At 40.8% G+C, this 17,073-nt stretch overlaps 1 protein-coding gene across 15 annotated transcripts in view; it reads left to right on the forward strand.

Annotated features, from left to right (window-relative positions):
- Positions 1–17,073, forward strand: part of LOC116840694 (cAMP-specific 3',5'-cyclic phosphodiesterase) — a 474,033-nt gene that overhangs the window by 383,903 nt on the left and 73,057 nt on the right. Inside the window, exon 2 of one of the 15 annotated variants that reach the window (XM_032807769.1) lies at positions 5,143–5,795. The exons of 13 other annotated variants lie outside the window; for them this stretch is intronic. In XM_032807769.1, the coding sequence (XP_032663660.1) occupies positions 5,587–5,795 (209 nt within the window). In that variant the 5' untranslated portion in view covers positions 5,143–5,586. The remainder of the gene's footprint in view (positions 1–5,142; positions 5,796–17,073) is intronic. One more of the 15 variants, XM_032807770.1, reaches the window with a different exon arrangement.

Genomic DNA, 17,073 nt, shown 5'->3' on the forward strand with positions numbered 1-17,073 from the left:
CGGAACGTGTCCAGCCATTAGTACTTTTACCGTACCGTTTTTCTAGAGGAAAAACCTAATCGAGTCTCGGATTATTTTGATTATTCTCCCAGTCGATCGTACATAGGCGACCTGTCTATCTGCAACATGTGTACGTCTTATCAAGCTCTGATAACGCCCCGATTATCATAAGAGGTTCAATGTTTCGTTCAGATGGGGAGGGAGGAATGTTACGCCATAATAGATCAAATTGCCGTGCTCCGATGATCTCGACCGGCTTTGCGTGACGTGTTTCGTTTACCAATAATTGATTGACTTCGATCGTCGTGAAAGTCGCGCGACCCGTTCTTCCGCGAGACGACGTAAAAAAATAAAATGAAGGAAATACGTAGTGATTCTTGCGCGAGATTGGGTCATGATTTTCTGATAAAGCTCATTGCTGCTCGGGGGTAACCAGTGCGAGTAATCTGATAAGAGGAAGGGGAGAGCATGAAAACTAATTGAATCTAAAGCAGCTACCGTTAACACCGTCGCGTCGCGAGGAAAATGAAGCGGCCCTCGACTTGGCGAAATGCGAAGCAATTATGTAACGATGACGCTCGTCGCGAAGTATATCTCGCTGGGATCTCGGCGGATCCTAATGAAGCTGTTCCCTATTGTGATAATCGTGGCGACGTGATCTCGACTTGGCGTTGCGTCATCACCCTGATGCAACGCGGAGCTTTTGCGAATGAACGAGCGAGCGGGTCGTGGAATCGCGAAAAATCAACTGCGTTCTCGTTAACACCGCGATCGCGGCTACGACGACAAGTATCGAAAGGAAGAAAGAAAAAGAAAAATAAAGCCGCCATCGTCTCGTCGTCGTCGTCTCGGCAACAGCCGCAATTGTCGTCGAGTGTTTACCATCACTCGAAACGGGCAGGTCCTCCGCGAAGCTTGTTATGAAAAGCCGTGAATTTAAGAGTTTCGAAAACATCGTTGCTCCGATTCATCGTGCAGCACGGCCTACGTAGATTGCGTTTCGATCCATCTCGAATGAGTCTCGCGGATCTCGCGTAAATATCGCGAGAGAAACATCGCGCGGACCCCCGACGTCACGAAGCAAGTGGAACGTCGAGTTCCACATCGAACCAGTTTTCCTAGTTTGATAGTTATCCGAAGAAAAGTACAATCGTCATGAAATAACCGGTCTCGATAGGTCTGTCCGACCGGAAAAATGTAATCGCGTGTGCGCGAGTTCGTTCACAATACGGCCATCGACGAGATTGAAGGAGAAAGAGAGAGAGAGAGAGAGGGAGGGAGAGGTGTCAGGTACCTTTTGACCTCGGCGAAAGGAGCTGTTTATATTTATGGATCCGCTCGATGGCCGAATGATCGCGAAGGGAACGTCTCGAGAGAAAGAAATTATCCATGCGCAAAGGCCGACTCGCATTTGAAGCCATCTCAAGCACCTGGATGGTTTCTCACGTTCATAAATCACGACGGAATTCGAAATAGATTTCGGGGTAGAACTTGACATTTTGCAAACGCAATTTCCGTTTGCAAAACGGAATTCAAATATTTTTCTCGCAGAGTCCCGCTGGAATTTTTTGCGATTATTTAAGCCGCTGAAAAATTCTTCTCGAGCCTGGTGTTTGAACTCGTCTCAGACACATGAATAGTTCGAATTTTCGACATTCATAATTCGCGACGGAAGTCGGGATAGAATTCAGTGCTATCGCAATTTTTGCGATAGAAACATTTGACACTTTGCAAACGCCATTTGTACACTTGTTATTCAAATATTTTCCTCGCAAAAACAGTCCCGCTGGAATTTTTTGCGATTATTCGCTCAATCAAGTTTGGCATTTAAACTCATCTCAGATATCTGGACTTTTGACGTATATAATCCGAAAATCAGGATAGAATTCAATCCTCGCGATTTTCCACGCGCTGTGAACGCGCAGGAAACATTTAACATTTTGTGAACGCAATTTCCACGAGTCACTCGAATATATTTCTCGTAATTAAAGTCCTGCTAGAATCTTGCAGGATTGTTCAGACGTCATTATCGGGCTATTTGTATGCTGTCAATGCGATCGTTTCTCGCCGCGTACGCTACAAAGTACGATGACGTGACATTGACTCAATGCACACGCGAGTTGACCTTTAAACGCTCTGGATTCTGACGTCCGCGGAGAGAAATAGCGTTAATAGCAGGTTTCTCACCCGCGGTCCTGCGCAGCTTTCGATCGATCTTTGTAGCTGTGCAAGTTCTCTCGTTTCTCTCTCTCAATTCTCTCATTCCCTCGAGTCGCTTTTTCTGCCGCCGCCGTCGCGAGTTACCGTAAGTTACGCACTCTGTCTCGTTGTTAACGAAGTGCTCGCGCGGAACGATATTCCACCATCGCGCCCGTGTATCCGCGTTATTTTCGTCCGCGTCGATCGCCATGAAAATGGCGGAAGATGAATACGCGCGATCGTCTTAGATAGAACATCACCGCGCAGCTCGTAACGAAAGCGCCGCGTTTGGCGCCGCGCGAAGTGTCGTAACTCCCGAGCGCCGGTTTTCCTTGGGTGAGTCTCTGGGCCAGAGACTGGTATGCTAATTTCTCGTCGTATAATCATGCACGTTCCCAGCGACTCTGCGCGTCGATCGATCCAATCTTCTCGGTCAATTTTCGCGTCTACTTGCCGCTTGTCAATCGACCGCGAGAAGACGCGAAAAGATCGGCGGCGTGTAATCACTCCGAAGACGTCGATCATTTCGACTTCGACATAACACGGCTCGCGCGAGATAAACGCACAAAAAGTGATCACGCGACTTCACGTCTCAAGAGTACTTTCCTCATAGAGTCTCTCTCAATAATTGCGGGATTTTCTGATTCGCTCAAAAGTTATTGCCGAGCCTCACGTTCGAACTCGTCTTAGACATTTGGTTTGGAACGTTCATAATTCGCGATAGAAGTCGGGATAGAATTCGATACGCAAATCGATAATACATTGCCTGAGGTACAAATCGTTCTCGTCTGTTTCGGTCAAGTTAATTACGTCTTCATTACAGAATCGTTGCTTGGAGCAGCAAATTGCGAGGAACAAATCACTTGTTCCCAAATGACGGGGTCATTTGCTGTCCTATATCAACAAACCGTTTGTTACGGATACTGGTATTTTGTTAAATGAGCAAACTGCTCTCAGGGCATTTCGTGCAACAAGACGACCACATCTCCCGATGATTCGGTCGTGGACTAACCACGGTATCGAACATTCTCACCGTACGATCCGTGGCATCGCCGAGGTTCCCATTAAAATTTACCGTCGTGGGTGCGCTCAATTTTCGAGATAAAGAGATCGTTGAGTCAAGTGGCGAGAGGGTACGGCCTAATTAGTTTCATTTGGATAAGTCGTCACTTGACCCGGTTTATTGTCGCGCAGCGCTGGAACAAACGATCCAGTTTCATGATTTCGGACGCGATATCGATACTACTCGACAATTAACGCGCGCGCCGATCGTATTATATCGAGACGTAATTGAAAAAGGATATTTGGGAAAACTCGGTAGAAACTCACTTCAGTGGTCGCCTTGAGAATAATTCGCTCGAGCACAATCAAGTAAATATTTTAAACAGGAACGAATTAATTTTAGGAAATAAAATTGACTATCTGGAAACGTTAGGTCGAACTATGCAATCCTGTGTGCAATAATAATGTGCGCGATTGTAGAAAAAACAGTATTTCGATGGCGAACGTTCAATAATGATGTCGTATCAATGGGACTGGTTTTACCTGAAAAAATCGCTTGATAATGTTTTTACACGATACGCGCATATTACTATCGCTATTACGATATCAACACGGTGCAGTTTATTACTTAATATAACAGCCTTGAGTGCAGGCGGGTCCTAACTCGTGTCGTATCGCGATTTATCTTTGTGACGAGGTGCACGATAAAGCAATAATAACGTGTGTATCAGTGACGTATTTCAATTCGGCCCGCGATCGCCTGAGATATCAGTAATAACGTTCGATCGGTACACTACGGCGACGGCGTTCGTACGAGACGACCTGTTTTGACGCGATACCAACGCGTCATTCGTCATCGGACGTGTGGATAGGATGGATTGCGCGTTGCAGAGAGGACAGGAAATTCCCGCGTGTCGGAAACGCGCGACGTTAAGTCGATTTTTGACACGTTGATTGCCATAGTGACACATTACAGGATCCTGTGTTCTCGCTGTCATTTAAAAGTCACCACAAGTTATTTTAATCGCTTATGCGACAAAGTTGCTGCTCGAGCAATCGATCGATCTCTCATGAGCCATATACAAGAACGATAAATGCACTTTGCATGTAAAACACTTTTATTTAATATTGTCGCTCTGGAGCAATATCTGATTACTTTTTTTCGTTTGTCGGTGCCTCTCAGTAGTCTTTAGATTTTTGCTACTAGATAAAAAACACCTCAACAAATTTTTTTCAAAATGATATCTTGAGAACAATACAACCGTATTCAGAAAACATAATTTACTTCAGCTGGTGTATAAAACAGAAAATTCTTTTCGCACGCCACTTACGAGATAATTATTACTTGGCAATCAATGTATCAATTTGACGTTAAGCTCTTCAGAGACAAACTTCAAATCAGACTGAAGATCAGAAGATCAGAAGAGATTGATTTAATTTTAGAATAACATAAATATGATATCTGTTAATTTGTTATGATTGGATTTCTCTTCTTGTTGTTGAAATTTTGTGGCGAACATTTATTCACAGTAATGTTTGTCATATTTCGTTGACAATGTTCGAACCAGGAAAGAACAATTGAAGTCCGTATTAATAGTGATTGAAACTCGTCTCAAGTGCAATACTCAGATTTCAATTTAAAGTTAGATGAGAGTTTTTCAGTTGAATCGCACGACTATAGATATAAATGTCACACTTGTTATTAATTCAACTGAAGAACTTGAATCTAACTCTGAATAACGTACTAATCGTACACATGTGTATCGTTGAAGTGTTCCTGAAGAGGTGAAATCGAACATTTCAACTAACGAAAGTCGTCTCTCTCTCTCTCTCACTCCCCCTCTGTTTCGCGTCATTAAGTGACAGGTTGATTTTTCGATCATCATCGTTGCATCGAATTCGCGCACGCGTTCGAGTCTCACACTTTGCCTTTTGTGTCAGAGCGACCGGTTAGATCGCGACGCGTCGTTGAATCACTTCCTCCTCGATACAGCGTTGCTAACGGTCGGCGCACCGGTGACCCAGCGATTACCCAACCTGTTGTGGTCTTGATGTCTCCGCGATGGGCCTCGCTTTCTCGATCGAGTGAAACCAAGATATCGAACTAAGGAGGCGGCGACGTGACCTTGCCCTTTCGCGGGCGAGCCTCCATCGATCGCCGCGAGCATCCGCGTTGTGCATATGCGTCCCTTCGGCCGGTCACGTGGCGCGGCCGGGGCATGATTTGACGTTGGTCCCTCACGTCGTCGGGACGACGTGATGGAGAGACGGAGGTTGCCTACGATCGCCACGGAGATCGCAGCGCAATGCGCCGCCGGGACTAAAGGCGTACTACCGCGGTCGAGAATGACGTGAGGAACGCGCGGAGGAACGAATCGCCCAGGAATGATGTCCGGTTGCAGCGGTGGCGAGTTAGATTTCATCGGCGGTCTGAAGAGGTGCGGGGGCGGCATGAGCTCGCCCTCGCTGGGGGCAGGCATCGGCGCGACCGGCGGCCTGCCCAGAACCATGTCGACCTCCGCTCTACGAGTTCGACCGGCCAGGAGGGCGCTCTTCTGGGAACAATGCTTCGACACACCGTCCAAGAGAGACTTGTAAGTCCGTCTTTTGGATTCTCGCGACGAGGCAGAAATGCGACGTCGAGCGAATCAGTCATTTCGTACAGAGAGAAAGAGCTTAATTATATAGCTGATTCGGGTAGTTTCGTAGTCTAAGCTGTTCGCCGATGTTGGAGGGGTGTTTCTAAACACGTTGAAGCGTTTCTTCAGTTCTTTTTCAGTCGTCTTATACACCGCTCGAGACGAAGGAGAGACCATATCGCACGGTACCGTTGAATAATTTTATAGATTGGATAGTAATTAGCTAAAATATATAGATATCAAGAAAATTAACAAGGAAAGAAAATTTTATTCTTTTGGGATACCACTTTTTTCTGAAGAATTTCAAAAATATGTATATATTGTTATATATTGTTACATGTATTTTTAAAATATATTTTAGTAAAGTATATATAGAAAGTATTAAACAATGCTAATAAAAGATACATTTTTGGATCTACACTGTGAATCGCATATATAACTTAACGGAAGAAGAAAAGGGAAGGATTTAGAAAATATATAAAAAAAAATATAAAAAAAATTTAAGAAAGAAAGTATATAGCTTAAGAGAAAAGATACTCAATATTTGAAGTATCCATTAAGATGATATGGATATCTCTCGAACAGTTGATTTCCAAATTGTCTCGAGCGGTGTATTACACTAGTTTTTCTCGCGAATATTACCCTGTATGTAATCTGTTTATGAGCAATCAGAAGAGCTTCGTGTTTGTTATGCATTTTTAAACCCTCTGTGGTACAGATGTTCTAGTGGAATAAATTGGCCAACGGTTGACAACAAAGCGGCGCAGCCGTACAGCAATAACCCACTTCTCGGTTGCAATAATATTTCGCGAGGAGCGTAACGTTCGTAAAGGTATTAAACGAATGCGTTACGAAACGAAATCTGGATGCAGCGGGCGAGCATATGAGAGATTGCAATCGGGGTGAGATATGACGTAAAGCTCGAACACACGGTCCTCTACCCCCTTCTTCCCCCCCCCCCTCCCTCTTTCCTCACTCCACGCCGCGAATTGTGCATTGTATCAGAGTTTGATGGAGTTGAAATTCTATTCCGGTATGATATACGCAAAATAACATAACAATTCCACGAAAACAATTTGTTGGTACAAGCTCCTCCAAACAAATCCTGTAAATCCGTCAAATCTCGTCGGACAACAAATTAACAAATATCAACTGCAATATAACGATGTTATGTGTAAAATTATTATATTCGTCTTTTTTATTTTGAAGACTAATTCTTTTCATATTTTCGTATCTTTCTTTCCAAGTAAAAGAAATAAAAAAAGAAAAAGAGAGAAAGAGAAGAAATATTAGTTATTCGTGAAATATATAAACGTAAAATATCATTTGTACTCAAATAGAAAAAATGACCATTAGTCAAAAACTGCCCACTTTTTACTAACTAGGACAATAAATACTCAGAAATTGGACAGGAAAATACTAACCAGAAGCTGGGCAATAAAAATAGCGAATAAATGCTAGATAGTTTTTTTATCTAGCAAAAACTAGAAAAATACTGGCCAGACACACACAATGTTTCTTGATCAGGTATTTGACCAGGAACTAGACGAAACAAATGATAACAAAGTAAAGTTACAACCATCTCAATAATGAATGAATTTGCACGTAAAAAGACTCTACCTTCTGAAACACGACTTTCACATTATTTTTATATTGAATAATAAAATATGATAAACGCCATGGAAATGATTGGAGTCCTATACAAAAAGGCTTGGTTAAAAACTGGTTAGAAATTGGCGAGAAACTGACTGGTTTTACCGTCCAATTACTGACAAAGTAAGCAGGCGTCGCCTAAACTGGTCAGGAACTAGCCAGTAACCGGAATTCCTGACTAGTTACCGGCTAGAAAGAGGTCGCTCTTTCTACTTGGCTATACAAACGTCAATGACATACAAACGATATTCGCATGATATTTACACAATGATACTTAACATATAAAATATTCGTATGCAATGTAATTGGCAATAATCGTGCAAAATATTTATCATTCTTGATAAGTCGGGCAGCAATCCGTCTTGAGAATTTCATCCGCGGTATTCGCACGCCTCATCGCGTCTCTCGTTGCACAACAGCGAATGTAAAGAAGTTTCTGGCAAGTATTCAAAGAGGTAACTCGGAAATCACTCGGTCTTATCAACCTCCGCGAAATATCAATTTGGCGAGCACGCGCGCCGTGCTGTTCGGCGAGAGCTAAATCCGATCGACGAGCACATCGCGCTGGGAGCAGAGGAGACGTGCGTTTTGGAAGGCGGCCAGCGGCCGTCGTCGTGCGGAACTCCACGGCCGTATATACGTGACGTCCGATTCGCATAGACACGTGAAACACGTCGTTCCGCCGCTGGCCGGCATCCCAACCGCGAGTTACCCATGTAAAGGCCATCACACACAAAATTCCGCAAGAACTTAAAACGTAAGTGTAAGGAAGTCGACCAATCCCAATCGAGTATTCGGCTCTTCGTAATAATGGAGGGGTTACGAAGAGCCGAGTGCTCGATGGGATTGGTCGATTTCTTTACGCTTACGTTTTAAGTTCTTACGGAATTTTGTGTGTGATGGCCTTAACGACGTCGCTGTCCGCTCCCATGGAAGTTGATTGTCGGACGTTATGTAAGGGGTAGGGAAGACCGGGGCTATTTGGCTTCAAGGGTATGTTGCTTATGTATTTTTTTTCTTAGTACTTGAGAGAACTAATGGGTACAAAATGACAAAATGAGACTTTTAGAACATAAATACGTTTCCTTGAGTTTAGCATTAAAGTCGGAATAATATAGTTAAGAAATAAAAAGAACTGATTTGATAATAGCAAAATAAATTTTCGAGCTTCTTCAAATTTTGCATTAATATTCTTCATCGTGACTGAATAATATTAAGCGATATGTTACTACTCGAATGAAATTTGCAAGTATGTAATATACTGTTTTTGGTGATGAATGCAATTTTTATATATAAAATGATTAAAATAGATCATATGGACGGACGAGGTAAAGTTAGTTCGTAATTAAAGGTCGGCGAGAGGGCTGTGGAAATTTCTCGCGGAGACTGTAGAACTACTAATCAGAATATATATTTGATACGTGGCCTTCTTATTTTGCGCTATTGAACAGCTGAACCGGGACAAGATGGCTATGTTGTTATATGTATGTATTTTGGTTATTATAAAACAAAAAGTATGATTAACAAGGTCGTGGCGGGCATTAATACATAAAAGAAAGTTGCCTCTATCATATTTATGCAATCAGTCACAACAATTGGTTGCCTGAGAAGTCGTAACTTCGAGATTTTAAAATATATAGGGTATTTAGCTCCGGTCTTCCCTGTCTGCGCGATGCGCATTCTATTTTGAGAGCGTCGCAACGCGCGCACGATACTTAACGGGATATCCTCAAGTCGGATTACGCAAGAAACGATGATTATGCGAACGCGGCGGCAATTATGCTGAATCGATGCGTGAATTAATAAGGCCATGCATGCAGGAAGGAGGTCAAGGAAGAACTTTACGTCACTGTGGGAAAACGTAACACGTCGGTAGGGAGCATCGGGAGGGAGAAAGGGGATTTGGCTTTGTCGTATACGCGCGAGAAGTCGGTCCTTTCGGGAAACTTTTCGTAGAGAAGTCGAAGGATGCGGATGACGGCGTGAGGCAGATCCCGTTGAGTTATTAATGAACTCAAGCCAAGTTTATTATCTTCCGAGACGCTCGTTATGATGAAGATTAAAACACTCCGGTTTCACACCGCGAAGAGTCAATTAACGCATTCGACAGGATGCACGATCAACTCGTAGAATTGATATTCGGTCTGCATGCCGTGCCTCGGGTGTTTGTTCGTAGGCAGATAAAACGGAAATGCAATTCTAATTAATTAATTCGCGACAGGAAGAGAGCGGACGTGCGATATTACGCGGACGGGTTCGGTAACCGTGCGTGCGGGCATGCGTGCGTGCATTAAATGTTCTTCAGCGAACGTGGCACTTTGCATTCCGATTCGACTCTGCCGTGAAACGGAATACGCTGCTTGAACTGACCTGCGATAAATGTCTGCTCGCGGACTGACAGCTCGGAATCATTGAGTCATAATGTGACGCGGCGGCGTTTGTTTTCTTCCCAACATTTTTCTAGACTTTTAAGGGGAAATTTCTGTTGTTTGTAATCTCGCGAGAGAAACTCTTAACTGGACTACTCGAGCAAATTGTCTTCAGAGATCGCGTACGATGTCACTTAATTCGACTAATGCACGAATTTAATAAAAACACGCACTTATTGGAGTCTAAAACGTCGAGGCTGCGTGCACGTACGAGCGGCTCGCATATCAGAAATTTATACGCGGCGCTCGTTGAGTCTAGAATAGAAACGACGGAACTTCCCCGAACTCTGCTAACAACATGTTCATTAAGTAACTTCCGCCGAATATCGTACTCGGCGCGTAATCTGCATGCCATTACTCCGGCCCGGTTGCCTGCGGAACTCCCTAAGAAATTTGCATTATCATTTCGTCGCGAAATATTATTGGATTCGATAAAACGACGTTCCTCTTTTCCCCTCCTCTTACTCCTGCTCTTCCCTTCTCTTCTCTGTGGTTTTGCGATCATTTGTGCCGCCAGCTATTTCGTAATTATGTCGTATTGACGCAGGCATCCATCCGAACGATGAATTGAAATTTCTGCGGTTTAGGAGCCCCTACGTCCGCCAGTAATCAGATGTTATTCAGCGAATATTGCGCCATGTATTCCGCTCGCGCCGTTCGTCGGGATTGCACGGTGTTGTCTGACCTCAAATCGCTCTCGCTTTAATCTCGTCCGCATTCCAAAACCCAGTTTTCTACCGGCACATGAGATCAAAATATTTGGCTATCGGTTTCCGCCGTCGTCGCCGCCACCGCCATCGATTCCTCATCAATTACGTTATACCGATGGATCCTTGTAGGCTCGAAATAATTTCGTTGTTGTTGCATCATGTCTACCTCAGCCCGCGGCAATTAATTTACCACGTATGTATACACAGTTATCGATATCACGCCATAAATTGAATTTTCCACGAAAAAAAGGTACGCCGAAATATATGTATATAGTAATCTCATCCATAACGGAATCATCTCGTGTTATAGCCTCAAGAGGATTCTTCTGTAACCTCAAGAGGAAAATATTCTAACACCTCAAAAAAGAACTTTAACTGCAAAATGTTATTTCCTGCAGTTCCGTATTTTAAAGCAAAAACTTTTACCGGAAGAATATTTCTCTTTCAATAAAAAGGAATAATATTATGCCCAGATATTTTCCTTTTAGTTTTAGAAGAATCTTCCTGAAAAACACTCTAAGAGAAAAATATCTAAAAAATACAAAATATTTATTCAGTGAGTACTGAATAAGTATGTTTTATTTACTTAAATCTAAATTCTCTTATTTAAATAGAATAAAAAATGATTTTCTTGAAAAACTGAGGTTTTAAGAAAAACTGAGAGAGAGAAAAATGGTTTATCCGACTAAAATTATAGTTACTCTTAAGCCCAACCATATTTTTTGTAATAAATTTGATAATAATAACTTGCATAGAAGATTATCGTCTATCATTATAATAGAATTTAATTAAAAAATCATTCTCTTGACTATAATCTATAGTAAAATAGATTTAGAATAGAGATTTTATTGCGAATATCGCAAAATGATATATGACTTTTATATTCACCTCAATCTGTTCTGCACTCCCACGAACGTTGTGGAGACGAATCTGGGACATCCTGTATATATCCCGTGTGCATCGCATCCCTTTGACATGGCACTTCGATATTGATCGCGGAAAATAGCTGTTACGATAATCATTTCGCCTGTTCTGACGCATGTGAAAGAAGCCATTCAATGGCCCGCCGCGGTCGAGCGAGGTAAATACACCGTTCTCGTAGTGTAGGGGAAATGCTTTTCGCTGTACACGCGTTGTCGGCATTCGCACTTAATGTTAATCGAGCATGCCCGCAATCTCAGCTGCATTACACAGGAAGTCGTCCATAATTGCCGCTATTAATTCGGAATGTTGGAAGGGACCGGGAGAAGCCAGGGGGGGCCCCTTGTTGTCGGTCGCGCGCTAAATTAAAGCAACGGCTAATTAATAATTGATAATATTAATTACAAACCCGTCCAGCCCATGAAATAATTAATGATAATTAGTAACAAAGACAATTGGACAATTAATAATATCGACATCAACATGAAATATTGCGTAACCAGCGTTCACGCAGTCGCGAGGAGAAAATGTAGCACAAAAGGCAAAAAAATCAGCGAAAAATATCGCGACGACTTGAAGGGAAGATCTAGATAGCCCCAGGGATATGTTGTCCGTGTGTTTTTCTTAATATTTACCTAAATTTTCGAACCTCTTGAAATTTGATATTAATATTCTACATTGTGAGTGAGTAAAATTAAGCAACGTATTATTAGCTAGAATAAAATATTTTGCAGATATATAATATTACTTTTGGATAGTAAAAGCAATTTTTATTCAAAAATAATTGAAATTGAGCAAATATAAGCGGACGAAGTAAAGTTGGTCTATATTTAAGGGGATGCCGGAGCGAGCGACGAACTTGATAAGCGTCGAATTTATATACATCCAGGACGGTATTCATAGTTGAATCTTATTTCAAGATCGTCTTAAGTAATGTCTTAAGATGCGAATACGGCTCTGTGATTGGTTCGTGACATCTTAAAACAGTACTTAAAATGATCTTAAATATAAGATCTAACTATGAATACCGACCTTAGATATTTACCGACCTTAGTCATTTTCGAAAATACATATTTGCAAACGCGAAAATTACTTAAAAAAATTATAAGATATTATCGCAGAATGTGCTCTAGATGCTAACTTTATATGATCTAAATAACCTGCAGTTATATAACCTGCTTTATATGACCTACATAACCTGGAGTAATATGTAATTTCGGCTAATGCGCGAGAATCCGATATTCCTACGATATTAAGTTGTATCCAATGTTATGAACGCGACTTTGGGATGTTAGGAAATTATTTTCAAAATTCTGGGCGTGCTGCTGAGGGAGTGGAATAAAGACGATCGTCAAATAGGCGCTAACATGATACCGCTATCATCTTTTCACAGATGTTATGTAAGTGTGTGTGCTACGTTATCATTTCAATTTTCTTCCACATAGACGTTACGTAAATGTGAACGTCACGTTGCCAATATTCGCATTCTCTCCAAAATAGGCTCTTGCTACTTTTCTGATAAATTCTTCAAACCACTTATGTACTGGGTGCATTAAAGAAAGAGTTTTTAGAGAAGATTGTTGTAAGCGCAAGTGTAGTTTGCGTAGTTTGCGAATAATTTTTTGAAAAATACATTACCTATTATTTGAGTTTTCAATATAATTAGCAACGGTAATTTGAGATATCATTTTCATTTTGCACTGACCAATATTACACTTTATTTTCGCACGTAATTTTATTATATAAATTGGAGCACTCAGTATGCTGTAATTTTTGAAAAATGAAATCAGTGTCACGATAGCAATAGTTCCACATCGTTTTCATCCTTGAAACAGGAATGTTCTATTTCATTTATGCATATACTTTTACTATATAAAAACATTTTTAATTTAGTCAAGCCAATAAAAAATAAAATTTGTTGGAAAATGTCGTTGACGTGATACCGAATACCTTTGCAAAACTATTATCTCGTGCTGATTCGACCAAATTAAAAACTCTTTTGCATGGTGAAAGTACGTGAAAATGAAGCAGAGTATCTATCAATATGAGACGAAAACGATAAGGAACAATTGCTACATTGACATCGAATCTTTCTGCAAAGTTTATTTTTTTTTACCTGCTTCGAATGAAAATCCCTTTGCACGGTGAAAGTACGTGCGAAAATGAAGCGGAGCATCCCACAATATGAGACGAAAACGTTACGGAACAGTTACCATCACGACATTGAATCTTTCTGCAATGTTTACTTCTTTCTACCTGCGTTGAATTAAAAACTCTTCTGCATGGTGAAAGTACGTGCGAAAATGAAACGAAGCATCTCTCAATATGAAATGAAAACGATAAGAAACAGTTACTATCACGACATCGAATCTTTTTGCAAAGACTACTTACTATTTTACTTATTTCTATCTCCGTCGAATGAAAAATTCTTTTGTATGGTGAAAGTACGTGCGAAAATGAAGCACAGCATTCCACGTGATCCGGGAAACGATGCAAAGCGAAAGTCAAACTTCACGTCATTTTCGAAAATACATATTTGCGAACGCGAAAATTACTTAAAAAAATTATAAGATATTATCGCAGAATGTGCTCTAGATGCTAACTTTATAAATCTAAATAACCTACTATACATCTAACTATATATCTAAATAACCTGCAGTTAAATAACCTGGAGTAATATGCAATTCGGCTAATGCGCGAGAATCCGATATTCCTACGATATTAAGTTGTATCCAATGTTATGAACGCGACTTTGGGATGTTGAGAAATTATTTTCAAAATTCTGGGCGTGCTGCTGAGGGAGTGGAGTGACATTAAAGCACATTGTTATCCGAGATACGATGCAGTGCGAAATACGCACACTTCACGTCATTTTCGAAAATACAAACGAAAATTTCTTTAGAAAACTTTAAAAAATTATCCCAGGTTTAACTAACTTGACTTAATTATTTTGTAGAAACACAAAACACATCGGTTCGAATCTCGGCTTAATAATTTAGCGGAAGCACAAAACGCTTTGGTTGAATCTCGGAGTAATAATTTAGCGGGTCCTCAAAACACATCGATTTGAATCTCGCCTTAATGGTTCAGCGGAATTTCAAAACACTCGGGAATCTCGTCGTAATAATTTAGCGGTAAATCAATAATCGCGAATGCGAGCGTGAATGAAAAATCAAAAACTATGAAAATTGTGACAATAGAGATAAAGATTCTGTTCAAAATTTACGCAAAGAAAATATTATCACGTAAGACGTCTGTCTACGTTCGATGGAACTTGTCACGTGCCGCGTAAATAAATAAACAACTGCTCGCATGTCTGACTTGTATGCATCGCGTCTTGCACGAGAGATCAACACACGCTAGCATTGTCTATATTGTGTCCCGCGTTAGAAAACGTTAAATCTAAGTGAACAATTAAAACCTGAAAATTTTCCGACGATCGTGAAATTAATTTTGCGAGCAGTTTACATAATCACGTTGGATCGCTTCGCGTAGATGTCGCACGATATCGAATTTTACTTAATAACGAAGTATGAACTTTATGAAATGCAATCGCGATTCAAGTTCACGCGAGAGAGAAAATTGAGAAAATTAACGATCTGCGGAAGATCTATGACGCGAGTAATGTGTTTGCGCATTTTCCGTGGCGCAATCTCTTTGCGCGTTGGCGCACTGCTCGAGACACCTGGAAGATTTCATTTAATAAAACTGAATAATTTTACAAAATTTTGAATATTCAGAATGTATACTCAATACTTTAAGCATCTACCAGATAGTATTGGGATTTGATTAATCAAAATTTTCACTGACAAAAATCATCAACCAATCAATAATCTAAGTTAATCAATTTCTAAATATATATACATTGGGAGAAAAATACTTGAAAATTTATTTGCCAAATTTATGTAAAATATGCATTATCACTAATATTATTATTTGAAAAAGCGATCTTCCAATTGTTTCGAGCAGTGTGATTTTTATTAGACGGCACGTACACATACTACACTACAGCAAAATAAATCGCATTGATTAGATAAGCACTACAAAGACTTTTTGTCTTTCTATTATTAATATGTTTCTTGTTTTGACTTACCAAACCACCGATCAGAGTAGTCACATTCTGCTTTCGTTTCTGAAACAGAAAAAACCATTTTGTCGATTATATTCGTGCATTGATAACGATTTGAGTGAAGAAGTTTGAAAGATAAAAAAAAATAAACGCGATATTTTTTATGCTGGAAGAATTTTTCGGAATGCATTCACACTTGGAATATTCTACTTTCCTTTTTTTCGACATTGCAAATAAATCTTTTAATCAGAACAAATAAAAATTTTTCAAGTAATGATGTTACTCAGAAAAAATTCTCCCTGCGTATAATTATGATTTAACGCGATTTGATTCGATTAAAATTATTTTGGTTTTGAGCAAGAGAATTATCAATCTTGTGGGATTTCTAATTACAAATGTTAATTAATGAAGCTCAACTTAGAGCTAACCCTACTCGGCCCGAGCCAGATTCTCCAGCGCAGCAATCCCCGGCTGGTCGTCTGTTTCGTCTTTACAACAGAAAGCAGATTTAATTTAGTATTATACATGACAATAGAGGCATTAGGAACTCAATTTCAAAGGAGAGAATTTCCAGTTTTATCGGATTTGTCGGAATTATGAATTCAAATTAGTGAAACTCACCTTCGCGCCAACTCTGCCAGGCCTGAACCGGATCCTCCGGCGCAGCATCTAGCCTCTGTCTCCCAAAATTCCCTACAAAAAGAAAGAAGTCTCGTTATGAAGACGTTCGCAAACGGCGTAAACAGAATCTGTTTTTTAATAGGAGAGTACTCCTATCGAGCAAGATGAATCAGTTGACAAACTCACCCGAAGAATCACAACCGTTTGTCCAAGAGTACATCTCTTTCCGCGTTGCTTGCCTCCGCTAAGTGAACTATTCATTCCTCCTAGAGAAAAAAAGAAGAATCGGAAATGGAGACGGAATCATATCGCCGGAGACGAATTCAAATAAAAGCATTCAATAAAAACGCCGGACATGAAATACAGGAGTTTCTTCTTGATGCTCGCGGGAAAGAGCTCGTAAGGCAAACAGAACGAGACTTTCCCGTAAAATCCGTAGATTTTTCCTGCCGTAGAAGAAACGGGAACGACGTTATCGTGCTCTAGGCAATCATACCGGAAGCGCCGAGCGTTTCAACCTTTATTGCTCGTTGCTCGCGTTCATAAGACGGTAATGGAAACACACGCCGCAGAAAGAGGCTATATATATATATAATATATTGTATATATATATTGTGTTTGTATGCGTGTGTGTGTGTGTGTGTGTGTGTGTGTGTGTGTGTGTGTGTGTGTGTGTGTGTGTGTGTGTGTGTGTGTGTGTGTGTGTGTGTGTGTGTGTGTGTGTGTGTGTGTGTGTGTGTGTGTGTGTGTGTGTGTGTGTGTGTGTGTGTGTGTGTGTGTGTGTGTGTGTGTGTGTGTGTGTGTGTGTGTGTGTGTGTGTGTGTGTGTGT

Source organism: Odontomachus brunneus, unplaced genomic scaffold, assembly GCF_010583005.1.
Source record: "Odontomachus brunneus isolate Ranch 3 - 2012 unplaced genomic scaffold, Obru_v1 Obru_scaffold_011, whole genome shotgun sequence".
In the NCBI taxonomy this organism is placed as follows: domain Eukaryota; kingdom Metazoa; phylum Arthropoda; class Insecta; order Hymenoptera; family Formicidae; genus Odontomachus; species Odontomachus brunneus.